This window comes from Porites lutea, chromosome 2 (genome assembly GCF_958299795.1).
Source record: "Porites lutea chromosome 2, jaPorLute2.1, whole genome shotgun sequence".
Classification (NCBI taxonomy): Eukaryota; Metazoa; Cnidaria; class Anthozoa; order Scleractinia; family Poritidae; genus Porites; species Porites lutea.
The window spans coordinates 29,653,998-29,675,937 of NC_133202.1; the positions used below are offsets into that span (position 1 = coordinate 29,653,998).

General features: G+C 41.6%; 2 protein-coding genes across 2 annotated transcripts in view; one reads left to right on the top strand and one right to left on the bottom strand.

Moving 5' to 3' along the window:
- The window catches only part of LOC140926015 (cadherin EGF LAG seven-pass G-type receptor 1-like), a 63,290-nt gene extending 51,499 nt beyond the window's left edge, over positions 1-11,791 (top strand). The window contains exons 31-38 of the mRNA XM_073375828.1: positions 5,561-5,626; positions 5,962-6,016; positions 7,118-7,143; positions 7,263-7,314; positions 9,415-9,504; positions 9,954-9,979; positions 10,079-10,130; positions 10,593-11,791. Of these exons, the coding sequence (XP_073231929.1) occupies positions 5,561-5,626; positions 5,962-6,016; positions 7,118-7,143; positions 7,263-7,314; positions 9,415-9,504; positions 9,954-9,979; positions 10,079-10,130; positions 10,593-11,189 (964 nt within the window). The 3' untranslated portion in view covers positions 11,190-11,791. The remainder of the gene's footprint in view (positions 1-5,560; positions 5,627-5,961; positions 6,017-7,117; positions 7,144-7,262; positions 7,315-9,414; positions 9,505-9,953; positions 9,980-10,078; positions 10,131-10,592) is intronic.
- A 450-nt stretch (positions 11,792-12,241) lies between these two features.
- Positions 12,242-21,086, bottom strand: LOC140928240 (uncharacterized). The gene is made up of 7 exons (XM_073377961.1): positions 21,021-21,086; positions 20,846-20,909; positions 20,250-20,323; positions 19,400-19,468; positions 14,903-18,541; positions 14,213-14,608; positions 12,242-13,887 (listed from the first exon to the last, which is right to left on the bottom strand). The coding sequence occupies exons 4-7, from the start codon at positions 19,460-19,462 to the stop codon at positions 13,435-13,437; spliced, it is 4,551 nt and encodes a 1,516-aa protein (XP_073234062.1). The 5' UTR covers positions 19,463-19,468; positions 20,250-20,323; positions 20,846-20,909; positions 21,021-21,086; the 3' UTR covers positions 12,242-13,434.
- Between the last annotated feature and the right edge of the window lie 854 nt (positions 21,087-21,940).

The window sequence follows — 21,940 nt, forward strand, 5'->3', positions numbered from 1 at the left end:
GCAGAATAATACCAATTCTCCGTGGCCAACGGATTCAACGCTACAGTTTACTTTTGGTTTTGCTTGTTGATTTTTTCGCTATTTGCTCACGATCAGGAGCCTATAACCCCAACCACGACCAAATTATGAAACCTGTTATTACCAGAAAAAAAAACACAAAGAAACAGTCAGTCAGATAGACAGTACATAATTAAAAAGACCTCGACTAAGATTAAAAAAAATCAATACATGACACTGTCGAATGCGAAAACCCAGAAACCATTTTGTGGAAAAAAGGTTCGCATACAGCTATCAGCTGCTTTTGTCCACAACTCGCCGGTAGAGGTGCAAGGAAACTAGTGATTGTGAAATGGCTTCAAACTATGATCCTATACTGTTGGAATATTACTTATCACAGAAAGCTACACCTGATTTCTTCTAGCAGACCCAATCCTCTTGGTTCGTGTGGACAAAGTAGCTCATCCCGGCTATTTGCACCATGCTACCATAGTCTCCCTAGATTCCCAAGCCTCGCAAGCAGACCTTCCTGTCCCACGAACGTTGGGTAGGATTGTAGGACGAGCCAAAAGAAAGTGAAGGCTATAGGCTCTCGCGATGATGCAAGGAAGGTCGAGTATTATATTCCCCTATCCTGGTCGCCCAGGGTAAGTCTGCGGAGGAGAGTGACTGAGGGGCTGTATGTTCGAAAAGTTGACTAACGCCCCCGGGACTAACGCTTTCACCCTGCTTCTTCTTATTCGCTTGATAGTGATTTCCTGTTGTTAAACGTTTGAACAACAGGGCCCTAAGTATTGTGTTTCGTCTTGCACCCATAAACCTTATAAATTTCACTATGGGACTTCAACACCTCCCTTGAATGATCCATTTCGCTAAACGGGACCTCAAAACAACGATTCTGTCTATCCTAAGGGAGTGTATACTATACTTTCCTGGCTCTCGTCACTCACAGTGAGGTGATGGTGGCTTACACAGTCCAACCTCCATGTGCGACTGCCAATCCAAAAGACCAAATTTCCCAGTCAAAGCCTTACAGTTGGAACTTCCAGTAAACGACCACCTTCTGTAAGTGACTGCGACCACTTTTTGGGCGTCACGGTTAATTGTTTTCCATAAGCGACCAGTTGACGCATTCTCTGCTCTGTATTTTTGCTGTGTGCACTATGTTCCTTAGAAAATATGAAGACCTTTAGCGACATCGTGGAACTACACATATCCTAACTTAGTAGATGTAGCCAACAAAGTGAAGATTATGTTGTGATTCTAGACTATTCTATATCTCACTCACCTGAATCCCTCTTTAAATTGAGCATGATTTAAAAGCTGTATTTGTCAAAAGAGGTAAAAGATAATATTTTGCCAGGAATTTGTTACACCGCCATTTAATAGAATGTGCCTGGACCTCTTCTCGGAATAGACCCCATGTGGTCCGATTCTTCTAAACGACCACCTCCCGTTAGGGACCACTAAGTCTTTGCATTTTTGGTGGTCGCTTACTGGAGGTACGACTGTATTACTTTGACCTATCAGAGGCTTACCGGTAATAAAGGGGATCTGGAAGGGGGCATGGATGCGACAATCACATGCAGGTCGCTTACTTAAAATAGTAGACATCTAACTGACAATCAAAGTTTGTGCTTATTATTGGGGTTATCTGGTGTTTACTCACCTCCCAAGGTACCCTGGGCGAGCCAACTTTTCCTCCATTTCCTTACAAAACTTGGTAAACCATTTACATGAGAAACAAAAGGTTGGTTCGGATAGACGCCTTACTACCAGTAGTGGGCGGAGTTGAGGGCTTCTGGAAGTCAGCCCTCCACTGAGCCGGTAGTGGTGGCCTCACCCTTCCAGCCCGGCTAATATTTCTCCACTTTGGCTCGCTCAGCTACTGATCGGCGACAAAATGAGTTGGGACACTTCGCCCAAAAGTAGGCTTTTTTACGTTTTATGAACTTCAAAAGGAGGAAATATAGCTTTCCTCCCCCATCCCCTCCGTACAATGTTGTGCCCTTGTTCTAGCTACCTATAGAAAACAACAAACACCCCAACTTTGAATGGAGGGGACAGGGGAGGGTGCGGATTCATTTGTTCTCCGAAGTCACCCTATTTGTCTCAACAATTTTGTCGCCGATTGTAGTTGGGACAACACGGTCAAGGCTAGACAAAGACAGCATGCGCAAGCACTGTTGACTCGGACAAAGTGGTCAGTTTTTTCCTCATATAGACGCTCGCAAAAGTTGGCTCGGCTGGGAGGTTGACCTTCTCTCCGGCACAGCTTTTCTCCATCCATGGGTTCCAAACAGTCTTTTAGCAGTCACGTTTGAAATTTATAGGAAAATAATGTAGCACTTCAAAAAATAATAATAATAAAAATACACTTTTTTCACAGCCTGTCAATGCCTAGAAGGTGTCTATAAAAGAAATCAACTGCAGAACAGGAGTCAATTTCAGTTTTTTGCGCTTTTCACGCTAGCACTGCGAAGCGGACTGGGGGCGCGAGATGCGCGCGATGCATGGGGAACAAGTTCTGCAGGCTATAAAAGAAATTAAAAAATAAATAAATAAATAAAGCAGGCCTGATTTTATTTCGATGAGTCTATTTTTTGTCGAAAGCAAACGTGAAAAATCGTATTAAAATTCGTGACAGTATGCTAACGTGACTTGAGGGTGTGACCGATTTCCGGTCACACGCCAAAGGTCATACGATCTTGTGTGATGTTTATTATCAGCCGACGAACGATTGAAGTGATGAAAGGTTTTCAAAATCGAAGTCATTAGTTTGCGATGAATTTTCAATCTTTTGGCCTCCTGACTGAAGTAAAAACTCTTGCAACTCTTGCTTCTAAAGGACCGCAGTGACGTGTTGTGACTTCATTTCGATTCACGGCCGAATTCTGGCGCAGTCGCTGAGCAAACGTGCGTTTGTCTTTTGGACCTTTTGGCTTAAAATTATGGATTTTGTGACTCAAACCGACGCAACAGAAGTTGGAAATAACTTTCCTTGCCGTAAAAACGTATTACAAGCAATGGTGAGTAATCCTTTCATGTAAAACCTTTCTTTTAGTTTGACAACCGTCCGCAAGCCGTCTAATTTGCATAAATTTCCCAATTCAATTGCTCTCACCGCTTGCTTTGGTGTCAGGATGATATTTGATTTCCAGAGCTAAAACTTTCCAGTAAGTTAGTACAAAAGCCAAGGTTCCATTTTATATTGATTTTATGATCAAGCGGCATATACCAGAGGCCTTTTTTAATAGTCAAAGTTGGCCTTCGTTTTCTAGCATGTCTAACGTCACAAATATGACCTCTTTAGACTTGTCGATTATAAAAATATAAGACATTGTTTTTCAATTTTTCTTCTAAGGTTTTCAAGAGTAAGAACAAAATAATAATTCGGTGAAGTTTCAGTGTCAGGGAATGTTTCTTACGCGTTCACCCTTCTCTCGAAGTTGCCATTGCATCCTGCCGTGTTTTGTTCGAAAAACAGGAATAAAGTCGATTTTTTAAACTCTTTTTAATTTCTCCTTTAAAATGAATCGTTTGAACCCAAAACTATTTTTCCTTAAATAAGGTCACTAAAAGGGATGTTTTGGCAAAATAAAAAAAAATTCGATTTTTTGACGAGTGTCTTGCGATTCTCGATTTTCTCAGAAAGTGGGTCTTAAATTCTCCGCTCCAAAAATCTGGGAGACTGTACCACCTGGTCTCAAGTGTCTGCCATATCATAAGTTTAAGAAAGAATGGAAGTCCTGTCTTCTAACCAACCAAATCTGACCTTGCTTATATGTTCTATCACTGATATTATTTGAGATTTTATTCCTCTCCTTACTGCTGCCAATTATTTCAATATGACGGTGTCCAACAAGAAAGCTCTTGCTCCTTTGGACACCGTACACAAATGACCTTATTATCTTTTAGTTAATTATTATTTCTAGCTACTTTATTTTCCTATTATGTACACTTATGTAAATATCTTATATAGTGTGAATAAAGAATTGAATTGAATTGAATTGAATTGAAAATTCCAAATTTTGCCGGCAAGATTTGGAAACTCTACATCTTGCCAGCAAGATTTGAAAAATTCTTAATCTTGTCGGCAAGATTTGTGGAAAATTCAAAAACTTGCCGGCAACATTTGGAAAATTCAAAATCCTTCTTGCAAGACTCGGAAAATTCAAGATCTTAACGGTAAGATCTTGAATTTTCAATATTTGTTCTCAAACTCATTAATTATTCATATGCTGGTGACCCAATTAGCTTGCATCAATTGAGTCAGGTGCATGTATTTTGATACCCGATGAACGTACCGATTAAGACACATTCCATTAGTTCAAAAACTGATCAAGACACTGATCAAGAAACTTGAATTTTAATCAGTCTTAATACTAAATACAGTGTATTTGCCGCTTCAATCATTACTTACAACAACAATAGGGCAACATATTATTCTTTCAACTTTTCCGTTGTAGAAATAGATCGTGTTCAATAACGACTTAGCTGATGTAGTTCTCAGCAATTTCTTCTCCCAGAATGTTGCTTCTTCTTGTTCGCTCACAAACCTCCTTCTCCTCCTTGTTGCACTTAATGTGAAGCCCTTCTCGAACGCCATCCTTCATCTCTGCATCTAAGCAACGTTGGAACGGGACAAACCTTCGAAAAACAACACACCAAATTCAATTCCCAAAACAGTGCATTGTAAAATTCTGAACAATGTGGTCTAAAAGTTGTCAATTACCTGTTGTCACTAGCGTCCAGAGGATTCAAAGCTTCGGATCCATTTTTCTCCTCCAAGTAACGCTTGAGCGCACAAATGATACCATAAACAGTCTTGGGAGGGCATCTTCCACCGGACTTTTTAGCCACCTCCATCACGAATTTTGACAACCAATAGTTCAGCGACAGAGCATCCATTCCGGCAATATATGCACTCAGAGGGGTAACCTTGTGTAAATCGTAGTCCTTGAAGAGACCACCACAATCTAATACTGGAACTTGAACCTCTCTTAACCTCTTCCATTGGGCGAAAATGCTCACAGCCCACTTCTTTTTATACCTAGTTGAAGCTGGAACGGCGTCATTCACCATAACATTTTTTTGAAAAAAAGTTTTAGGAAGGCGAAATCGTTCTGATCCGGACTTGACCTCCGTCACGCGCCGTAATAATAATCTACTAAAAAACCCACCAGCATGGCCGCAAATTAAATATTCATTTCATTTACCACGAATAAGAAACAAACAATAGCCTACTGAGCACGTCTTCTAATTACCTATCCTTCGGAAATAATTCCACTAATTCTCACACTAGTTTGAGAAGCCAGCTCAAAAACGCGTGCCTCGGTTTTCATCAGGGGTTCCAAACACCTCGAGACAATAAAAGCACTCCGCCTTCGGCGTCGTGCCTTCATCCGTTTCTCGGTGTTTGGAACCCCTGATGAAAACCTCGCACTCGTTTTTGATCTATTACGTAACTCACCACTCGCTAACTCGCCCTAGTAACTCACGACGGATGACTCACGAACTTGCCGGTCCCAATGTCTTCTGGTTATTATGTTTTGTTGTTTAGCTCCGGGGATATTCCTGGCATCGAAGCATTTATTGACGCAAAGGCTGAAGAAACTCCCCGATCTTTGTAAGTCAATAATTTGACCTTTTTCTTGTTTAACTCACTCTCCAGCAATGAAGTTATATCGCAGCGAGGTTTGCGTTTAGCTTCTCCGTTTCTTTAGCAAGAAGAAATTTATGTAAGGAATTATCTGAACATTGCTGCTCTCACTGGCTAGATTTTTCCACATACAGTTGTATACAATTAAGCTTAAAGCTCAGCAGACACTAACGGTGTACAACGTGGCGGGAAACGGGGTAGAAAGGTAGTGATACTGATTGAAAAATGGGTGGGCGACGAATTTACAATCGAGCGCAAAATCTACAAATTTTTCTCTTGTTTACTCTTCATTGCTGTCACAGGCGAGCGCCGAACAAGTATACCGTTCAGAGGGAACAAGCTGTACCTGGGCGCTCGGTATGTCATACTGCTTCATCTGATTTATACCAATCTGTATTAATTTTGTAAATGAAAACTGAGCGGCTGACAGACAGACTCCAGGGATGATTAGGGATTTTGAGGAGTCACTACGGGGAAGGCAATATATTCCTTTGCTGTAACAATACGACGACGAGCTAAAATTGCCTAAATTCAAGTTTTTTGGAGAACATTAACAAACGGCGACCAATTTCTCTTTCTCTCTCTGAACTTGGATATGATCCATCCTTAGAATTTCAACTTCAGTAGAGATTGCCTACAATATACAAAATGAGCAAGTTGAAATAATCGCTATGAACGCAGCGTTTGGTTTTCTGTTAATTTCGACATAGGACTCTACTACTACTGAAAATATATTTTTGACTAGGTTTCGCATCAATCCCTTGATCCCCCTCCCCACTCCCCCCCCCCCCCCCCATCAAATTTGTGCCAGAAAAAAATCTCATTTTGCTTGAAATTCAACATTGTTTGGGGTGGAAGGCGGGAGGCGGGAGGGAGCCATGGTTTTACCATCATTTAAGTGTTCCAACACTTTCAAAGTCCATTAAAGTCATATCTTGATAAGCTTGCTGTCTTGTTCCTTTGCCGCCTGATGCGTTGCAGGCAGGGCTCAACCTACCCACCAACAATGTCCGGACAGAATGGCGCCTTGACCGGCCTAAAGCTCCACTCGCTGGTCATGCTCACAGGTTACGCAAACTCTTCTTGAACAAACAGCCAAATCCTCACCTGTAATCTTGTAAATCTTGTAAATTTTGTCTCTTTGTATAAATACAATCAAATGTAATCACGTTAATGGAAATCTACGCATGGATTGGCTCACTTTTCTCCACTTTTTGGACCGGTCCAGAAACGTGACTTGACGGAACAAAAATTTCTTTGGCCGGTCATCGTGTCCAGTCACAATCTGAATTTTTTTTTTTGTTGAGCCCTGCGTTGTTACGTTGATACGTTGGCTGCCTGGTAGTCACAGGCAGGACTTCACCTTAAACTTGAGAAAGCTTTGCTCATGTTTTTCCTGGTTTTTGTAACTTCTGATCACTTAGCCATTTTAATAAATTCTCTATATCTTTGTTTCAGAGTCAGTCATTGCTTCGCACGCCACTGTAAGCGAATTTCTTTTTACAAAAACCTTTGACGCAATCGGTTGAACAAGTCAGTTTGTGACATCTCGTGTGGTGTAACTGTATGCATTAACGCGCCTTTTTTTCCATGCTTGTAACAGGCGATCGAGTAAAACGTACAAAATGGAAGCGGATCTGAAGAACGACGAAGAGGTATAATTATCACTCAAGCATACCTTACTATGACACCCCTTTTGTTAGGGCATGCGCCCCACTAGGTAAATCCACCTAAACTGAAAGCGACGTAAAGTCGATATCTTCCAGTATTTCAGATGGTAATGAATGATTTTCCAGTAGTCGGAGACCCATGATTTGCGCACAGGATTATGGGATCGCCAGATGGTAAACATTGCGAGTCGCTACAAAGAAATGCATGGCGTGGAGTTGTTTCTCGGTTAAAAGCAGTGTCTTTGGACATAGAATGCCGCATTTTGCCGTGACTTTATGAGAAGCGGAGGTGACTAATGTTGGTGCTTTGAAATTGTAAGATTCTGTGGGATCAATGCGATGAAATCTATCGATAAACACTCCTTGCGTAAGGTCGACTGTGAAATTTACTGAATGATAATAATCGAAATATATACTAACTTAGGTACAAACTTACAAAATATGTACTAACTTAGGTATAAATGAGCGGGGAATGCGGACTCATTTAAACCTTTCCAGTTGTACGTACATGTGCTCATATTTACAACGAGTGTAATTACGCTCCGCTCGGCGGCGATCACTATGCTGTGCCGGTTTGTGACAACGATCGAATGTAAGCTTATGTATGTCGAATTTGATATGTATTAACTTTAAAAACAAAAACATCTTCCCCACATTAGTATATTGATTTCTTCTCGCCAAAAAAACCAAAAGCGAAATGTTTTGTCATGATCCAGAGCACCAATGAGTTCTAATGCCTTTTCCAATCATTTTCAGTAGGGAAGATACAGAATCTCTGAATTTCGCACATCAACTTAGTATTTTTTTTTTACACACTCTGACTGCTTTTGTATCGGAAATCTTAATCGTTCGTACGATTTGTGCCTCATCTACTAATGGTTAAATACCATGTACTTTCCAGGAAATATTTCGTAGCTGTAACCTTGTTTATACCAAAGTAAAAGAGGATTTTTTACTTTCATGGCCACGTACATACCTACGATTGTCGTCTTGTCATAACCGCACAGCGCCGCACAGTGCTGATCGCGGCCGAGCGTAGTTACACTCGTCGTAAATATCATCACACGTAATTATAACTTAAACGCTTAAATAAGCCAATCCCCCTACATGTATACCTAAATTTGCACCATATATCTCGAGACCTTTTCTTCATGTAGATCACTGTGTAAATTCAGTAAACATAAATTTCACACTCAACCTCACTGTTTTTAACGGAGAAACAGCTCCACACCATACATTTCTTTGTAGCGACTTGCAATGTTTGCCCCCTGGCGATCCCACAATCCTGTGCGCATAACTATCATCATTCAATCTATCAATCATTCATTTGCGTAGAGAATTCCAACGCCTTGGAAGCTTAAGTTCCTTTGACACATCCGAGTGGATGAACAAGGCTGCCTGAGGCTTCGTGGATAAAGCTTGCTATTTCGCAAAGAACTGATAATGGTAGCATTAAACGTTTATAAAGAGGAGAAAGGGCATCATTGTTGTAATGGGCAACAATATGGAGATTATTGCTGCCGAGCGTTAGCAAGACAGTATACAAAAAAAAATATATGAGGAAAAGTCCGAAATTTTTTGGAATGTCAGATAGCAGGCATGCACACTTTGGTATCGTCATGTAGGAAGGTCTTACATAAAGTAGTACCCGCGCACAGCTGGCGATCAAATAGTCTAGGTTTCTGATAAGGGATCAGTTTGGTCAGTTTCGCTTGGTTATAAACATCTCGGCTCAAGAATTTTTCCTTTTCCTTAACTGTCAGAGAATATAATAACTGAAAGACCTGTATTATACCCCGATAATGTGTAAGCAATGCGTTGACAGTCAATTGTTTTGCCTCATGGGTCGTAGCACGTCTTAATTTGATGAGTGAATGATTGCATCAATCGATACGACTACAATTTTAGCGGAAACCCTTCTTTGCCCTCCTTTTTACCTAAATATCATTGCAGCCTCATAAATTCTCTTTCGAAATTCAGGTGTAGTTATTTACAATTACCTGTAGCATTTTACAGTTTCACGCGAGCATTCTTTCATTCACATCAAAACTTCTAGTTTAGTTTCCATTCATTTTTATTCTACAGAAGGGGCAGGCAGTGGCTTTGAATCATTACGGATCGTCACCAAGCCTACCACGTCCAGATCACGAAGAATCCAGTGAGGTTAAAATTTCGGTAAGCAGTGAGTAAATTGAATGTGATGGTTGAGAAAACGTGCAAAGGTCATCGTACGGTTTCTTAACAAAACCCAAGATTATCCACCCTTCAAAGTAGTGATGCTAGATTGATTTTAGCCTTGATATTCTTTATTATTTTAGTTGTTAAGAGATGGAATTCAGTGTTGAATAACCCGTCCTCAGCTGGGTCAGCCTAGAACTAACTGTCTACGCCCAAAACTAATGGCAGAAATCATTTTGCTTCCATGTAAACAGACCCCAGAAATTTTCGGACCATTATACGTTTCTGGGAAACTGCCCACTTACCCCTCCCCTAAGCCAACAGTTTGTCCTAGGTGAGAAGTAAGTGTTAATGTTGGCTTAGTGGAGGGGTAGGTGGGCAGTTTCCCAGAAACGTATAACCGTACTTCCGGCCAAGGAACTAATAATCGAGCGTTCTTTTTTCAGGCTCCTTCCTTGATGCGAACTCCATTGTAAGTAGTTTAATGTGAAATTCTCTTTTTGTCGGAGTTTTTGACGGTTTATCTCTGAGATAATGAATTTAACTTGCATTTTTTTTTCACTTCAAACAGGAGATCAAGCAAAACTTACCAGGTGAATAAGGAACTAAAGAAGGATGAAGAGGTTAGTTAATCTTACTGTAGACATGATCGTAGCCTTTACAGCTACTGACACGAAGCTTAAAAAATACACTCGACAGTGATCATTTGTTATTGCAACAAGGGGTCGAGCTACCGACACTACTGCTATCATTCAGATATCCGCATATCCACCGCTTAGGCAGCCGAGAGATGTGCTTCCTACATTAAACGCGAAACCGTGATTTTAAACACAGTAAGCTGTAAACGTTTTAATCTAGCTTCCGTTGGTGAGATAAACAGTCGAGAAATTAGCCAACCAGCTGTGACGTTCGGCTCTTTAAGTCACGGGGACAAGCCAAGCCGCGGAGAAGTTCAAGAAGCACAGGATGAATCTTCGCACTCAAGATTTTTTTTCTTTCACATGTTGCACTAATTTTTTCCACTTGGCTACAGTTATTGATTGAAGTTTACCACCGATGTTTTTACTTTTTTCCCTCTTTCGCAGAAGCAGCGAACAGTCGCTATGAATCATCACGAATCGGCGGAGAATCCATCCAATGTCTTTAGGAAGTGTCAAGAGGTTTTCGAAACAGTGTACAGTGAGGTGGGTGATCCTACGATGACTGCAGGCGACGTTGAAAGTTATAACAACGTGGGATTTGAACCAGAAAATGGTACAGTTGAGGAGCAACGTGGCGAAAGAAGACCACTGGAAATTTCTGTCGAAGAGAAACGGGAGAAAGAATCCGAGAACGCAGACAAGAGCGAGGGAAGTGGCAAGGATAGGAGGGTAAGGTTTGATTTGCGCGGCCTCAAGGAGAAGAAGCAACAGAAAAAGAGACGGCTACCTATGGGGCAAATTCCCGACATTATCGTTATCAGTGAAGAGGGACGTCGAGGCGGTAATTCTAAAATGGAAAACAATGAGGAGAGAAGAGCAGTCGACGATGAGAGTGATGACGATAACCTCCCAGCGGATATAACGTCCGTTTTTGATGATTCAAGTGCAATTGGAAAAGAAATAAGCAACCTTGCGGAGAATCCCGTCTCTGCGCATGCGTCTGTCATAAGCGATGAAGAAGGGACGGTAGTGGAAATTTGAAGTACTTTTTCAGAGAAAAAGGTTCATTGTAATGGAAGGACCACTTTTACAATCTATTTGTTGTCGCACCGTTCCTCGTTACATTGTTAGAAATATGCAAATTTCTCTTTTCAGACTGGTATGTACTTTCAGTTATTCCATATTTGTTTTGGCATATGTGGACCGTTTTGTGATCTTCTTTGCACCTTCAGAGCAGAGATTTAGAAATAAACCTAAATTCCGTGTTCGCAAAAACCATTTTACGCGGTCAAACTTACGAGAGAGTATTAGGCTCGGTTCTTATTTATTTGTTAGTCGCTTTGTTGTAGTACTTAGTTTTTCGGCAAAAAAAGTCACGTGCAGCTGTAGGCTGGCTTACGTTTTACAGGATATCAAAAACTAATCTTTTTTATGGTATTCCGGTTTTCCATGAGCAAAATACCGTCTATAGAGCATTTTCACATAACGTCACGGCGGCCATATTGGTGTTCCAAAACAATCAAACGGCGGCCATTTTGGTGTTTCAAACCAGTCTTGTTGCATATGAACTCTTTTCTTATGAAAACGTTTTCTTTTGGTCAAATACATTTGCCTCTTATTTTAGTTTTCCACTGGGGTTTCACTAGCACCAACTTCAGTCAGAAAAGTGGTTCGTTCTTTGATTATTTTGAGAGATCGCTCATGATTGTTTCGTTTATTTTGCGAAGCCGGTCGCATGATAAGATTTATTTATCTATTTGCCACCGAAAGGTATTTACCTTTAAACGTTATTCCGATTTAGTTACGTGTTCTTTGAATAGTGTACGTCTTATCGAAGAGTATTGACAAATGGTATTCTAATTCATATATGTATTTAAGCTTGCTGGTCGACAAAAGTGTGGGATCCTGTAGGGCAAAAAAAGAAAAAGAAATCGGCCTCTGGGGGCAAATTGGTTAACGCGAATAAAAAACTATAGGCTATTGTGGAATAGAGACAGCGCGGAAAGGAATTTCCAGGTTCTTTGTTAGCAAGCTTTGTTCATTGCTAGGAAGTTCGTCGCACATACTCATTTAATACAACATGGTCATTTTCTTGGAAACTTTTTATTCTAGGAAATGTTGTTAAAAACACCCTACACGTATAAACGTCCCTATTTATACAATAACTACACGATACTTCTTGTCTATAATAAGTGCACTGTGGGAAATGCATTTTTTTTAGACATCTGTTTGTTCAGTTCAGTTACCACAAGGGTGACACGTCTTCATTATTTACAATGCTTATGATTTTCCTCTCTGACTATCTTGGTCTTTAATACAAAATAATCACCGTATTATACACACGAGTTGTTTTTTCTATTATGTTTCCCTTCAAAGAAATCGTTGATGAGTTCCCTGTAGGCGATTCTGTCGGAAAAATTCCTTTTTTTATTTCTCGTATTTTCTAATACAAATGTCACCTGTTGTCCTAGCGACAGATTTCTTTGCCGCTGCATTCAACACATAGCTCTGTTACATAAGAATGTACACGAGTTTAACGTGGTCCCACAGACCCACTAAAACTTAGCCCACAGGGCCTTCTCTGCGTCATTATATCGAAATGGAGAGAGCCCTACTTCATGCTCTAATATACTCTGTGTTAAAGGAACAGTTAAGCCAAAAGGGACCCAAATGACCGTCGGTAGTAATTCTTTCTGTACAGTAAAGCAATTAGGAGTAATGTTACATCTCCATGGAAGGATTCTTGTTCCATTTCGGTGCCCATATTCCGTATGTGCAAGCGCAAATGTGAGCAAAAGTTGTTGTTTCAATGAAACAATGAGCTGAGTCGTTCTATTAATTTAACACTAGCCTACCACGACTATACGAATAAATATATGAACCATATACTATTTTTCACCTTCAACATGCACGTCAGAAAACTGCGAAATTCTTGGATTTTTTCGGCAAAAATGTTAAGCATTCTGCCCGTCGCTATATCGAGCAGAAAGTTCGCCGCTCAACGTTGGTCAAAAATTCTATGCTGTTGTCGTATTATCGTCTCTGAGCCCTGAAACATAACTTCAGTTGATATATCGATAAAAATCAAAAATTTTCCTTGCGTGGTATTTGATTTATTGCCCTGAAACTCGAGAGATTCCTATTATCAATCCCTAATAAGTAACGTAATTGCGAGTCTAGCAGGATTGCTTTTCTCCCTCATAAGACCAACTCGCACCGTGCGAAAAAGGGTGAATATTTACAGAAATCTTAATTATGATTATGTCCTAATTATTAAAGTATCTGTTCACGCAACTGTGGCGTGGAACGGATGTTCCCACAGTTCATTCAAAAGTTTTTGTTTGGATTTTTCTCTACGTTTTCTAAGCACATCCTCTAGACGAGTCCCTCTCTTTCGCCTTTTTCCCTGATCGAGCAATACATCAGTCGCATGAACCTCGTCAGGGATACATTCGTAACAGAGCTTCAGATATTTGAACGTGTTCTTGCACGTTGGATCGTCGAAAAACGTATTAGAAGCAACCACTTCGCATGCTTGGTTATGTCGGCATTGGCTTTCGACCTTCTTAAATGTATTTTCTGGGTCGGTCTCACATGGTTTGTCTGTGACGAGGCCTACAGGAGCTTCAGGGCAGAACTCGTTTTCTTCTCGTCCCCAGAAAGCGCGGTTTACTTTGATGGTTTCATACTGTTTGCATTGGAGCCACGTCTTCTCTCCTTCGCAAATATACGAGCAGTTCTGACAAAATTGTAATTAGACAATTTAAACTTCTGTAACATTATACAAGGGTAATTTATGCTTATGCATGGTTTAAACGTCAACGAAAGATACAGTGTAGTACACTTTGACTCTTTAAAACCTCTTTCAACAATTCTTTTGACGAAATAGGCTACAGCTAACTCTCTTGTAACGGACACATTTCTAAAACTGAAACTTATAAACCTGGACGATAGAGAAAGTTACCTGTATACAAAGCTGAGACTGTTTACACATGAAAAATCAAAAAATAATTCTCGAAATGGTTATCACGATCGAGCACAAGGATAAGTACTCAACTACTTACTGGCATTACAGCTTCCGGACCAGAAGGTCCTTCATCACCCAATGGTCCTGGAAGACCTGGTGCTCCAGGTTCGCCAGCTAATCCCATGAGACCGGGTGCGCCTTGTTCTCCTTTAGCACCAGGCATACCAGGGAGTCCAGGGGGACCAATCGGACCGGATTCACCATCGGCACCAGGGGCTCCTACATCACCAAGAGGACCAGCAGGACCAGGAGCTCCTGTCATACCTCGCGCTCCCTTTGGACCCGAGGGACCTTCGGGACCCGTTTTTCCGGGGCGTCCAGCTAGGCCGCCGTAAAATAGCGTAAGATTTTGCTCTAAGATTTGACTGATCATAAAGCGGTCCAACAGCTGTTGATCAACTGTGTCTCCTGGCTTGGGAAGGTCGTATTCAACCTAAAAACGTATATTTATTTACCAATATAATTTCTTGATAATATTTTTGGAACACCTCTGCAGCCTTTCCCCGCTTTCTGCTCCCACCAAAAAAAAACATAGGCTTACTGAAACTGAAAGGTAAGTGACTGACATCATAGCCAGTTCAGGGATGCTCTTTATTGAAACCTGTAGCGCAGCAAGGATAATCATAAGAGTGGCTTTGGAAGATCTAGTTCGAATATAAACTGGAAATCGTTTCTCCATACTTACCAAGAGTAATTAGTACATCAAAGTTTTCCTTTAAAGGCTTACCTGCTCTTTTTCTTCACTGTCTTCAGAAGGATGATTGTCGTCAGCAAACTCGTCAGTGATCGGAATTCTGTGCCTACTTTTCCCCCCTTTGTGAGGAGAAGTAGCGGATCCTCCGCTAAGAGAGGAACTGCTGCTTGACTCGCCATCTTTCTCCTTTTCGTTGTTACTTATCGCGTTGCCAAACAGGTCAGCAATTGCTTCCGAAGGATTAGTTGCTGGTGTTAACTCCAGGGTGCCACTTCCTCCCGAACCCGAAAGGAAATCCGAGGCAGAGCCATAATCTATCCCAGTGCCGGACCCTAGGCCATAATTGCTACCAGATCCGACTTCCAAATTGAAGGGAATCCTTGCAAAATTGTCAGGAGTAGCACTAGCTTGTATTCCAGAATTTGAGGTAAAGCTAAAGGGATTTAGTTTTCCAGTGTGTGAACGTTGGCTCGATTCTTCTATACCAACATCTCCAGATGAAAACGCACCTGATCCCTCCCCAGCTCCGGACTCGACTGCGTTTATCATCTCTGCACCTGAGGAAGAGCTTTCTTCATTGGCGATAAAATCTTCCGGAAACTCCGCTATGTTGTTTGAGCCAGAGCCTGAACCTTCCTTTGTCGAAGTAGAGGTATCGAAAATTGCAGACCCTGAGGAGGAGAAAGATGCTTCAAAGCCCACGCTACCTGGGAGGGTACTTGCTCCGGAGTCTGACTGTCCAGAAGAAGCTCCAGCGGCAGATGAAGCCAACGTGGCCGATGAAATGCCTGTGCCGACCCTTTTTGGTGTTGGTAGATAGGCGTGCTTGGCAACTGGAAGTGCATGGGAACCAGATCCAGAACTAGATCCACTATCGTTCTCTGCACTTGCTGATGATGCTGACGCTGATGCTGATGCCAATGCTGATGCTGTAGGCGCATAGTCCTTCTTCGCAAAGGTTTCAAATGATAATCTGCCGCTTCCACTGTCGCCATTTCCTGATTCAGACAGCTGGTCTTCGTATGCTGATCCTGATGCCGACTCGCTAATGTCCATGACGTGAGGCCCAGTCCCGGACAGTAATGAAGTTCCTGATGCATCCTCGCTTCCGGATCCGGCCAAAGACTGAAGGTCAGTGCTATCACTAAATCCGAATCCACCTGGTAGCGGCTCATCCGCCTGACCAGATCCTGTGGATGATGCCAACGTGTCGAGTCCAAACCCAAATCCCCCGCTAGTTTCAACTTCTTGATCACCTGTGGATGTCGGTTTCGTCTGTGAAGGAATGGTTGTCTCATTAGACTTCTCGTTTGTTTCGTTTTTATTAGAGAGTGCCATGACCGGTTTGGCAATTTTCTTCTGCACAGTTTGCTTTTTTGTCGCATATACAACCCCTTCGTCTTGTCCTGAACCAGATCCAGAGATGTCTGTTAGCTCAGCTGATTTCATCAAATTTGCTTCCGCTTGCATCCCAGAGCCAATTCCAGACCCTGCTCCAGATTGGTCTGTCATTCCGGACCCCAGTTTGTTTTCTGGAGAGGCCATTGTCATGAGATTAGGGCCCACTGCTCCAACACTACCAGGCAGAGTCTCGTCTTCTGAGGGTGGTATTTGTATTGACTGAAAATCTTCAGTATTTCCAGAGGCGCTTTGCTGTTCCTCACTTCCTGAACCGGAAGCATCAGATGACTGTAAGACAGATGCAAGCGAAAGGTCAGCACCTGTTGCGTGTTCTTCTCCCGAACCAGAAGCATCTTGTTGTACACTGACCGTGGGCTTTACTATCTGCACCGCCTCTTCTCCCGCTTGCGCCTTGGAAGAGGCTTGTAATTCGTCTAAGTTTAACTTGCCTCCAATACTACCAGGGAGGCTTTCTCTTTTTTCATCTGAAAATCCAGATCCTGAAGATGTATCCGGCAGGATCTGTTCTAGCAATGATTGCTCTGGGGCTATTTGACTGTTTGATGTGGATGCTTGAGCGGATTCACCTGAACCAGAAAATGAATTGCCAGATGCATCTGCATTTACATTGGCTTCGGGTTCTAGTTGGCTAAGGTCAGCAATGCTGCCAACACTACCTGGAAGCTCTTCCTCTCCCGACCTTGAGGTTTGCTTTGCTTTTGTTTGATCTTGAACGGACTGCACAATAGAATTTCCAATTCCTTGAACATGTCCAGAGCCTGACGCAACTGCATCCTCGACGTTGCTCTGCAAAGGGGTTCCAGACCCGGACGAGAAGGTAAAACCAGATGCAGTAGCTGGCTCTGCTTGTGTTTTCTCAATTTTTTCAATGTCGCTCACTTGACCCATGCTACCTGGCATGGGTTCTTGAGGTTCATCATCCTCACCAGAACTATCTGCAGATGCATCATCACTTTCTGACTGGCTAATGCCCGAGATAAAGCTAACTCCGGAGCCACTCGCAACGTCAATTATCGTATCTCTCCTTTGTTCCTCGTCAGCACTGGATTCTCCTGAATCATCTTCATTGTCTTCGTCATCTGCCGAGCCCGAACCTGATTCCTCGTCATCATCATCGACATCGTCATCGTCATCGTCATCGTCATCCTCTTTCCCCGATGTTTCCTCTTGCTCAGACGAATTCTTCACCTGAGATCTCCGTTGATATTTATCATCCTGACTTTCAGCTGAGCCAGATGTTGTTTCTTCGTCCTCCTCGTCCTCCCCACTTCCACTTGCACTAGCATCGAATTGCTCTCCGCTTTCGTCACCGCTCTCGTTATCATTATCATCAACACCTTCATCATCTTCATCGTTACCCACACTTCCTGGCAACTTCGCTTTCTTCTGTGTGTGACCCTCACTGCTCTGTTCTGTCTTCGCCTTTTGAAGACCAGCGATAAAGGCAAGCTCGTCTGCGTTCAATCCACTCCCACTGGCCTCTAATTCAGATGCTAGCTTTTGCTGGTTGGTATCAGCAGAGGTTAAAGGAGGGGCTCCTTCCCCTAATCCACTAGCTTCGGGAAACCCTTGAGAAGAGGAACTTGCTTTTTTACTGTCTTCTGTTGGAGCAACCTCTTTGCTTCCATTGAATGTTCTGTTAGAGGCATTTATGGCTTCCTCAGGCTCTGCAGCGTTAAAGGATACAGTCTTTGGGTCCGTGGAAGTTTCCTTGTTAACCGAATTTTGTGAAAGAGGGACTGGGGGTGGTTGGGAGACGGGCCTGAAGCTTTGCGTTGCAGCAGCAGATACATCTGTCAGGGATCCCGAACTCTCTTCCGCGCTGCCGACTGTGGACCCAAAATCCTGTTCTGTGGGTTTCAGTACAACTGGTTTTTCTTGTTCCTGTTCTGCGTCCTCCAGTGTATTCCCAGAACCGAGGGTATCTTCACCAACTATGATGTCCTTTTTTGTTTTCGACGATGCAGCATGCCCGCTGTCCCATTCTCCATCCCCAGAAGGCGAAGTTCCACTTTCAGTTAATTGTTTTTGGCTGAAGATGGAGTTATTCTGTTGAGGTTGCGGGAGAACTGGAAGAGAGGAAGTCCCACCAGCAGGCTCTACTCTTCGCCTGAATCTCTCTATACCCTCCCCTTTGGGTTTTACTGCCACCACCTCCTCACTTGGAATCGGCGCAAGGCTCTCTAATACTTCCAATAGGTTGATATCTGAATCCTTTTGAAGTTGGACATTGTCAGGGACATCACTTAGCTAGATAACAGAAACAATAGTCGTAAGCGTTTCGAAGCAAAATCCTTTTTTCCTGCCAAAGCACTCTGTAGCTCTTCTCAAAATAAGGAAAGACAAGCTCGCAAGCGGCCCAGTGATCATTTGCACACCAAGTTCAAGAGAGACATTGTTATTCAGTTTTCATTTAATTTTCTTTATTATTCTGTAGCTGATAAAAAAGCTAATCATTAAGGGACGCTTTATGGGAAAGTTAAAATCAGTTAAACAGTGAAACCACTGCCTTCATATTTTTCGCCCAAATGAACAAACCACGAAAGACTCCATTAATTCTACAAAACTGTTAGTGCTAGTTGTTATTGTGTTTTAGGATTTTACAGTTATTTTCGCACTGCCTTTTCCTGTTAGTATCGCCTTCGATGTATGCGTAATGAAGTCGATGTGAAACACGGAGAATCCATTTTGACAAAACTCTTTTGTTTTCGGATTTTTTTCGGCCGTTTTGATACTTGTTCAAACACATCGAGCCGAAAGCAAAAACAACAACTGATTCTGCCTTGCGTTTTTTGTTTCACATTGACTACATGTATCTGCTTCAAATTCTGACTGGTTCATAAAAATGCTTGCGTCCTGATATGATGGAGGGGAACACCTGCGGCGAAGCCACTTTCTTGCCCCTTCATCACGATCGGTAGAATTAATTAGGTGTTAATCGCGTCCTTTGTTCGGCGTCTTCTGCAGGTTTTCTGTTGCTCTATTTTTACCTTCCTCGTGGCTTTCGAAAGACCTGCCACTTGACTAGCATTAGTTAGTCCCAGTGAACATTAACTAATTTACTGCATGATTACAACTTAAACGATAACTCTATACTGGGTTAATCACCTCGGTACACGCTCCAAAAGCGACAAGTAAAGTTGTTATCAAAGTCTGTAGGATGAGCGCCATATTTTCCTGAAAAAAAAAAGACATACTGAATCTTAGTAATGTGGCATTTACATTTCCTGGCATCTTTGGATATTTTATTACTTAGGTATAATTCCTTTCAGAATAGAGTTAGATTTGCACCCACTCAGCATAAGAAATTTCCTTTTTGCTGAAACTTTTGAACAAAGTCATACATAATGGCCGTCTAATGTGACACGTGACCATTTACGAACTTATTCATTTTAAGAAAATGGTGCGGGTTTGAAAAAAAACATCACCATTATTTTGTTTAAGATATGACCCACTAATCGTTTTTCGAAGGCAAAATCATATAAATTTCATTTTCGTAAAAACGGTGTCACATACCACTTAGTGCAAATGGCCTATTTATGAAGCCATCCTAAGCTTAATTTTTCTCCATTATTGTTCTTACTACATTTTGAGGTCTTTTTGTCCTCTGGGTAAGGATGAAATAGCAATATACTGATGTTTAGTGGCGTCCTATACCGCGTATAGCCTCTCTTCTTGCCGCACGTGTCCGATAAATTATAATTAAAAGATTTGAAGATTACCTCTCTTCTACGCTTTTTTTAAAGGAGAAGGCTTTATTTAAACGTTTTGTGCCCCATTTATCACATCAAACAATCGTTCGTCTAAAAGAGTTTTGTATATTGAAAAAAAGGGCACGTAAGGGGTCCTTTCTTATTTTGTTGCATTTTATTAATTATCACTGATCTGAATCCTTTCCAGCGGTATGATAAAATACGAATTGGATATTAATATTATCTATATGTACTGGATAATATACCTGTGTGCGGGTAGTAAGACCCTCGGCACTCCTTGCCGTTTGCCTACTGCTCTTTGGCCAGCTTCGATGAATTACTGCGAAAAATATGATAAGCTGACCAATTAACTTCACAGGTCTATTCAAAGTACTGCGAAAATATGGGAAGCCATGCAGAAAACTAAGTCGGGTTGAGAAGGAATGAAGGAAAACACCCTGTGATATCATTCTACGTGTTCAAAATTGTGGTAGGGGAATGGGAAGTAATTTCAAGCAAGAGCTCTTCCAACAGATGTGAGGGCCTGCAATAGCCTAGTTTAACGAAAGGGCGCATTAAATGTAATCATACTACAAAATTATATAAATTCACTTATATATTTTACTGTATACCTATTGGCTACTCCTTTATCGTATTTTTTCTTTCAAGAAATTTCAATAACCTTATGATCAGACAAGTGTGTCTAGTGAACAAAAGTCAAAACAGTCTTTGACAGAGAGGTGAATGTTGGTCTAAAACGAAGGCAATTAGCCGCGTCTAAACAGCGTAATAGTGGCAACGGATACACCAAAATCTTAGGTCCCGTTTTAGCATAAATATAGACAAGAATTTTCGTACTTACGTTGTATAATCAAGTCACCAGTCGGTTGCTCGGTTGGCCAGCAATTTAAGCAGATTAACTAGCCCTACGAGAAAGAAATACGGACTCTTTAACTATTCTTTAACTATGCATTTAGAGTAAAGAAATTTCAGTGAAATCTAAAATCCGTACGCTTGAAAAAATAATCAAAATAAACCTTGGAAGGCAGAAATTTCCCGATTTTTTCTCAGAATTATGACAGACCGTCCGTGCTTGCAAATGCTATTTCCATAAAGTCATTCTTTCCATTGCGTATTATCTCATCTCCATGGTATGCGAACCTCCAAAGGCACATGCGCGTTGATCTTTGATGACCCCAAGTTAACATATGGGAATCGATTAAAAACCAATCGCGCTGTGAAAAAATGTAGTTCAATGAATTTTCTACAACATTATTTATAGCTAAAAGCGATAAATTTTATCCCATTCTGTGAGGAAATCTCAATTATCGCTTCAGGTTCGCGACGGTTGTTTTGGCCACCTGCATGTTTGTGATCAGGTCATCCGGGTGTTCTAAAAACACCGCTTGCTCTGTCACTTTTACTTCTGGAATGGAACGCGGACCTCCGATATTTTTGTCGCTTTGCTTTCAGATTTAAATGGGCCTTCGTGGAGTCATCTTATGAAAAATACTAGAATGGACAACACCATTACACAGTACAGAGTAATATCTTTTAATTGGTTGATCGCACTAACCGGCTCACAGATTTTATGTACCGGTTACGGGGAACTAATTCTTAAACCTTAATTGGTTTAGTTTGATCATCCTCACAAACACTAAGCCGTCAGGTTTATTACTCAGTGGCTAAAGATCATTGTTGCCTTTAGCAGTAGTTACTATTAAGAGGGATTGAAATTTTAAAATTGTGTCAGTGAATATCCTTCGCACAAATAACATGGGTTTGGAATAACTGACACTTCGTTTGTCAGGTTAAACGTCACGATAATCAGCCGACTGAACAGTTTTGCTGAAGCTCAACTCCACCGGATGATAGCAGTAGTAGATATTTAACTACCTTGATTCGAAAAAAGCGTCATATCGTTCTACCAGAATTGGTTAATAATGTCGTTGTTGAA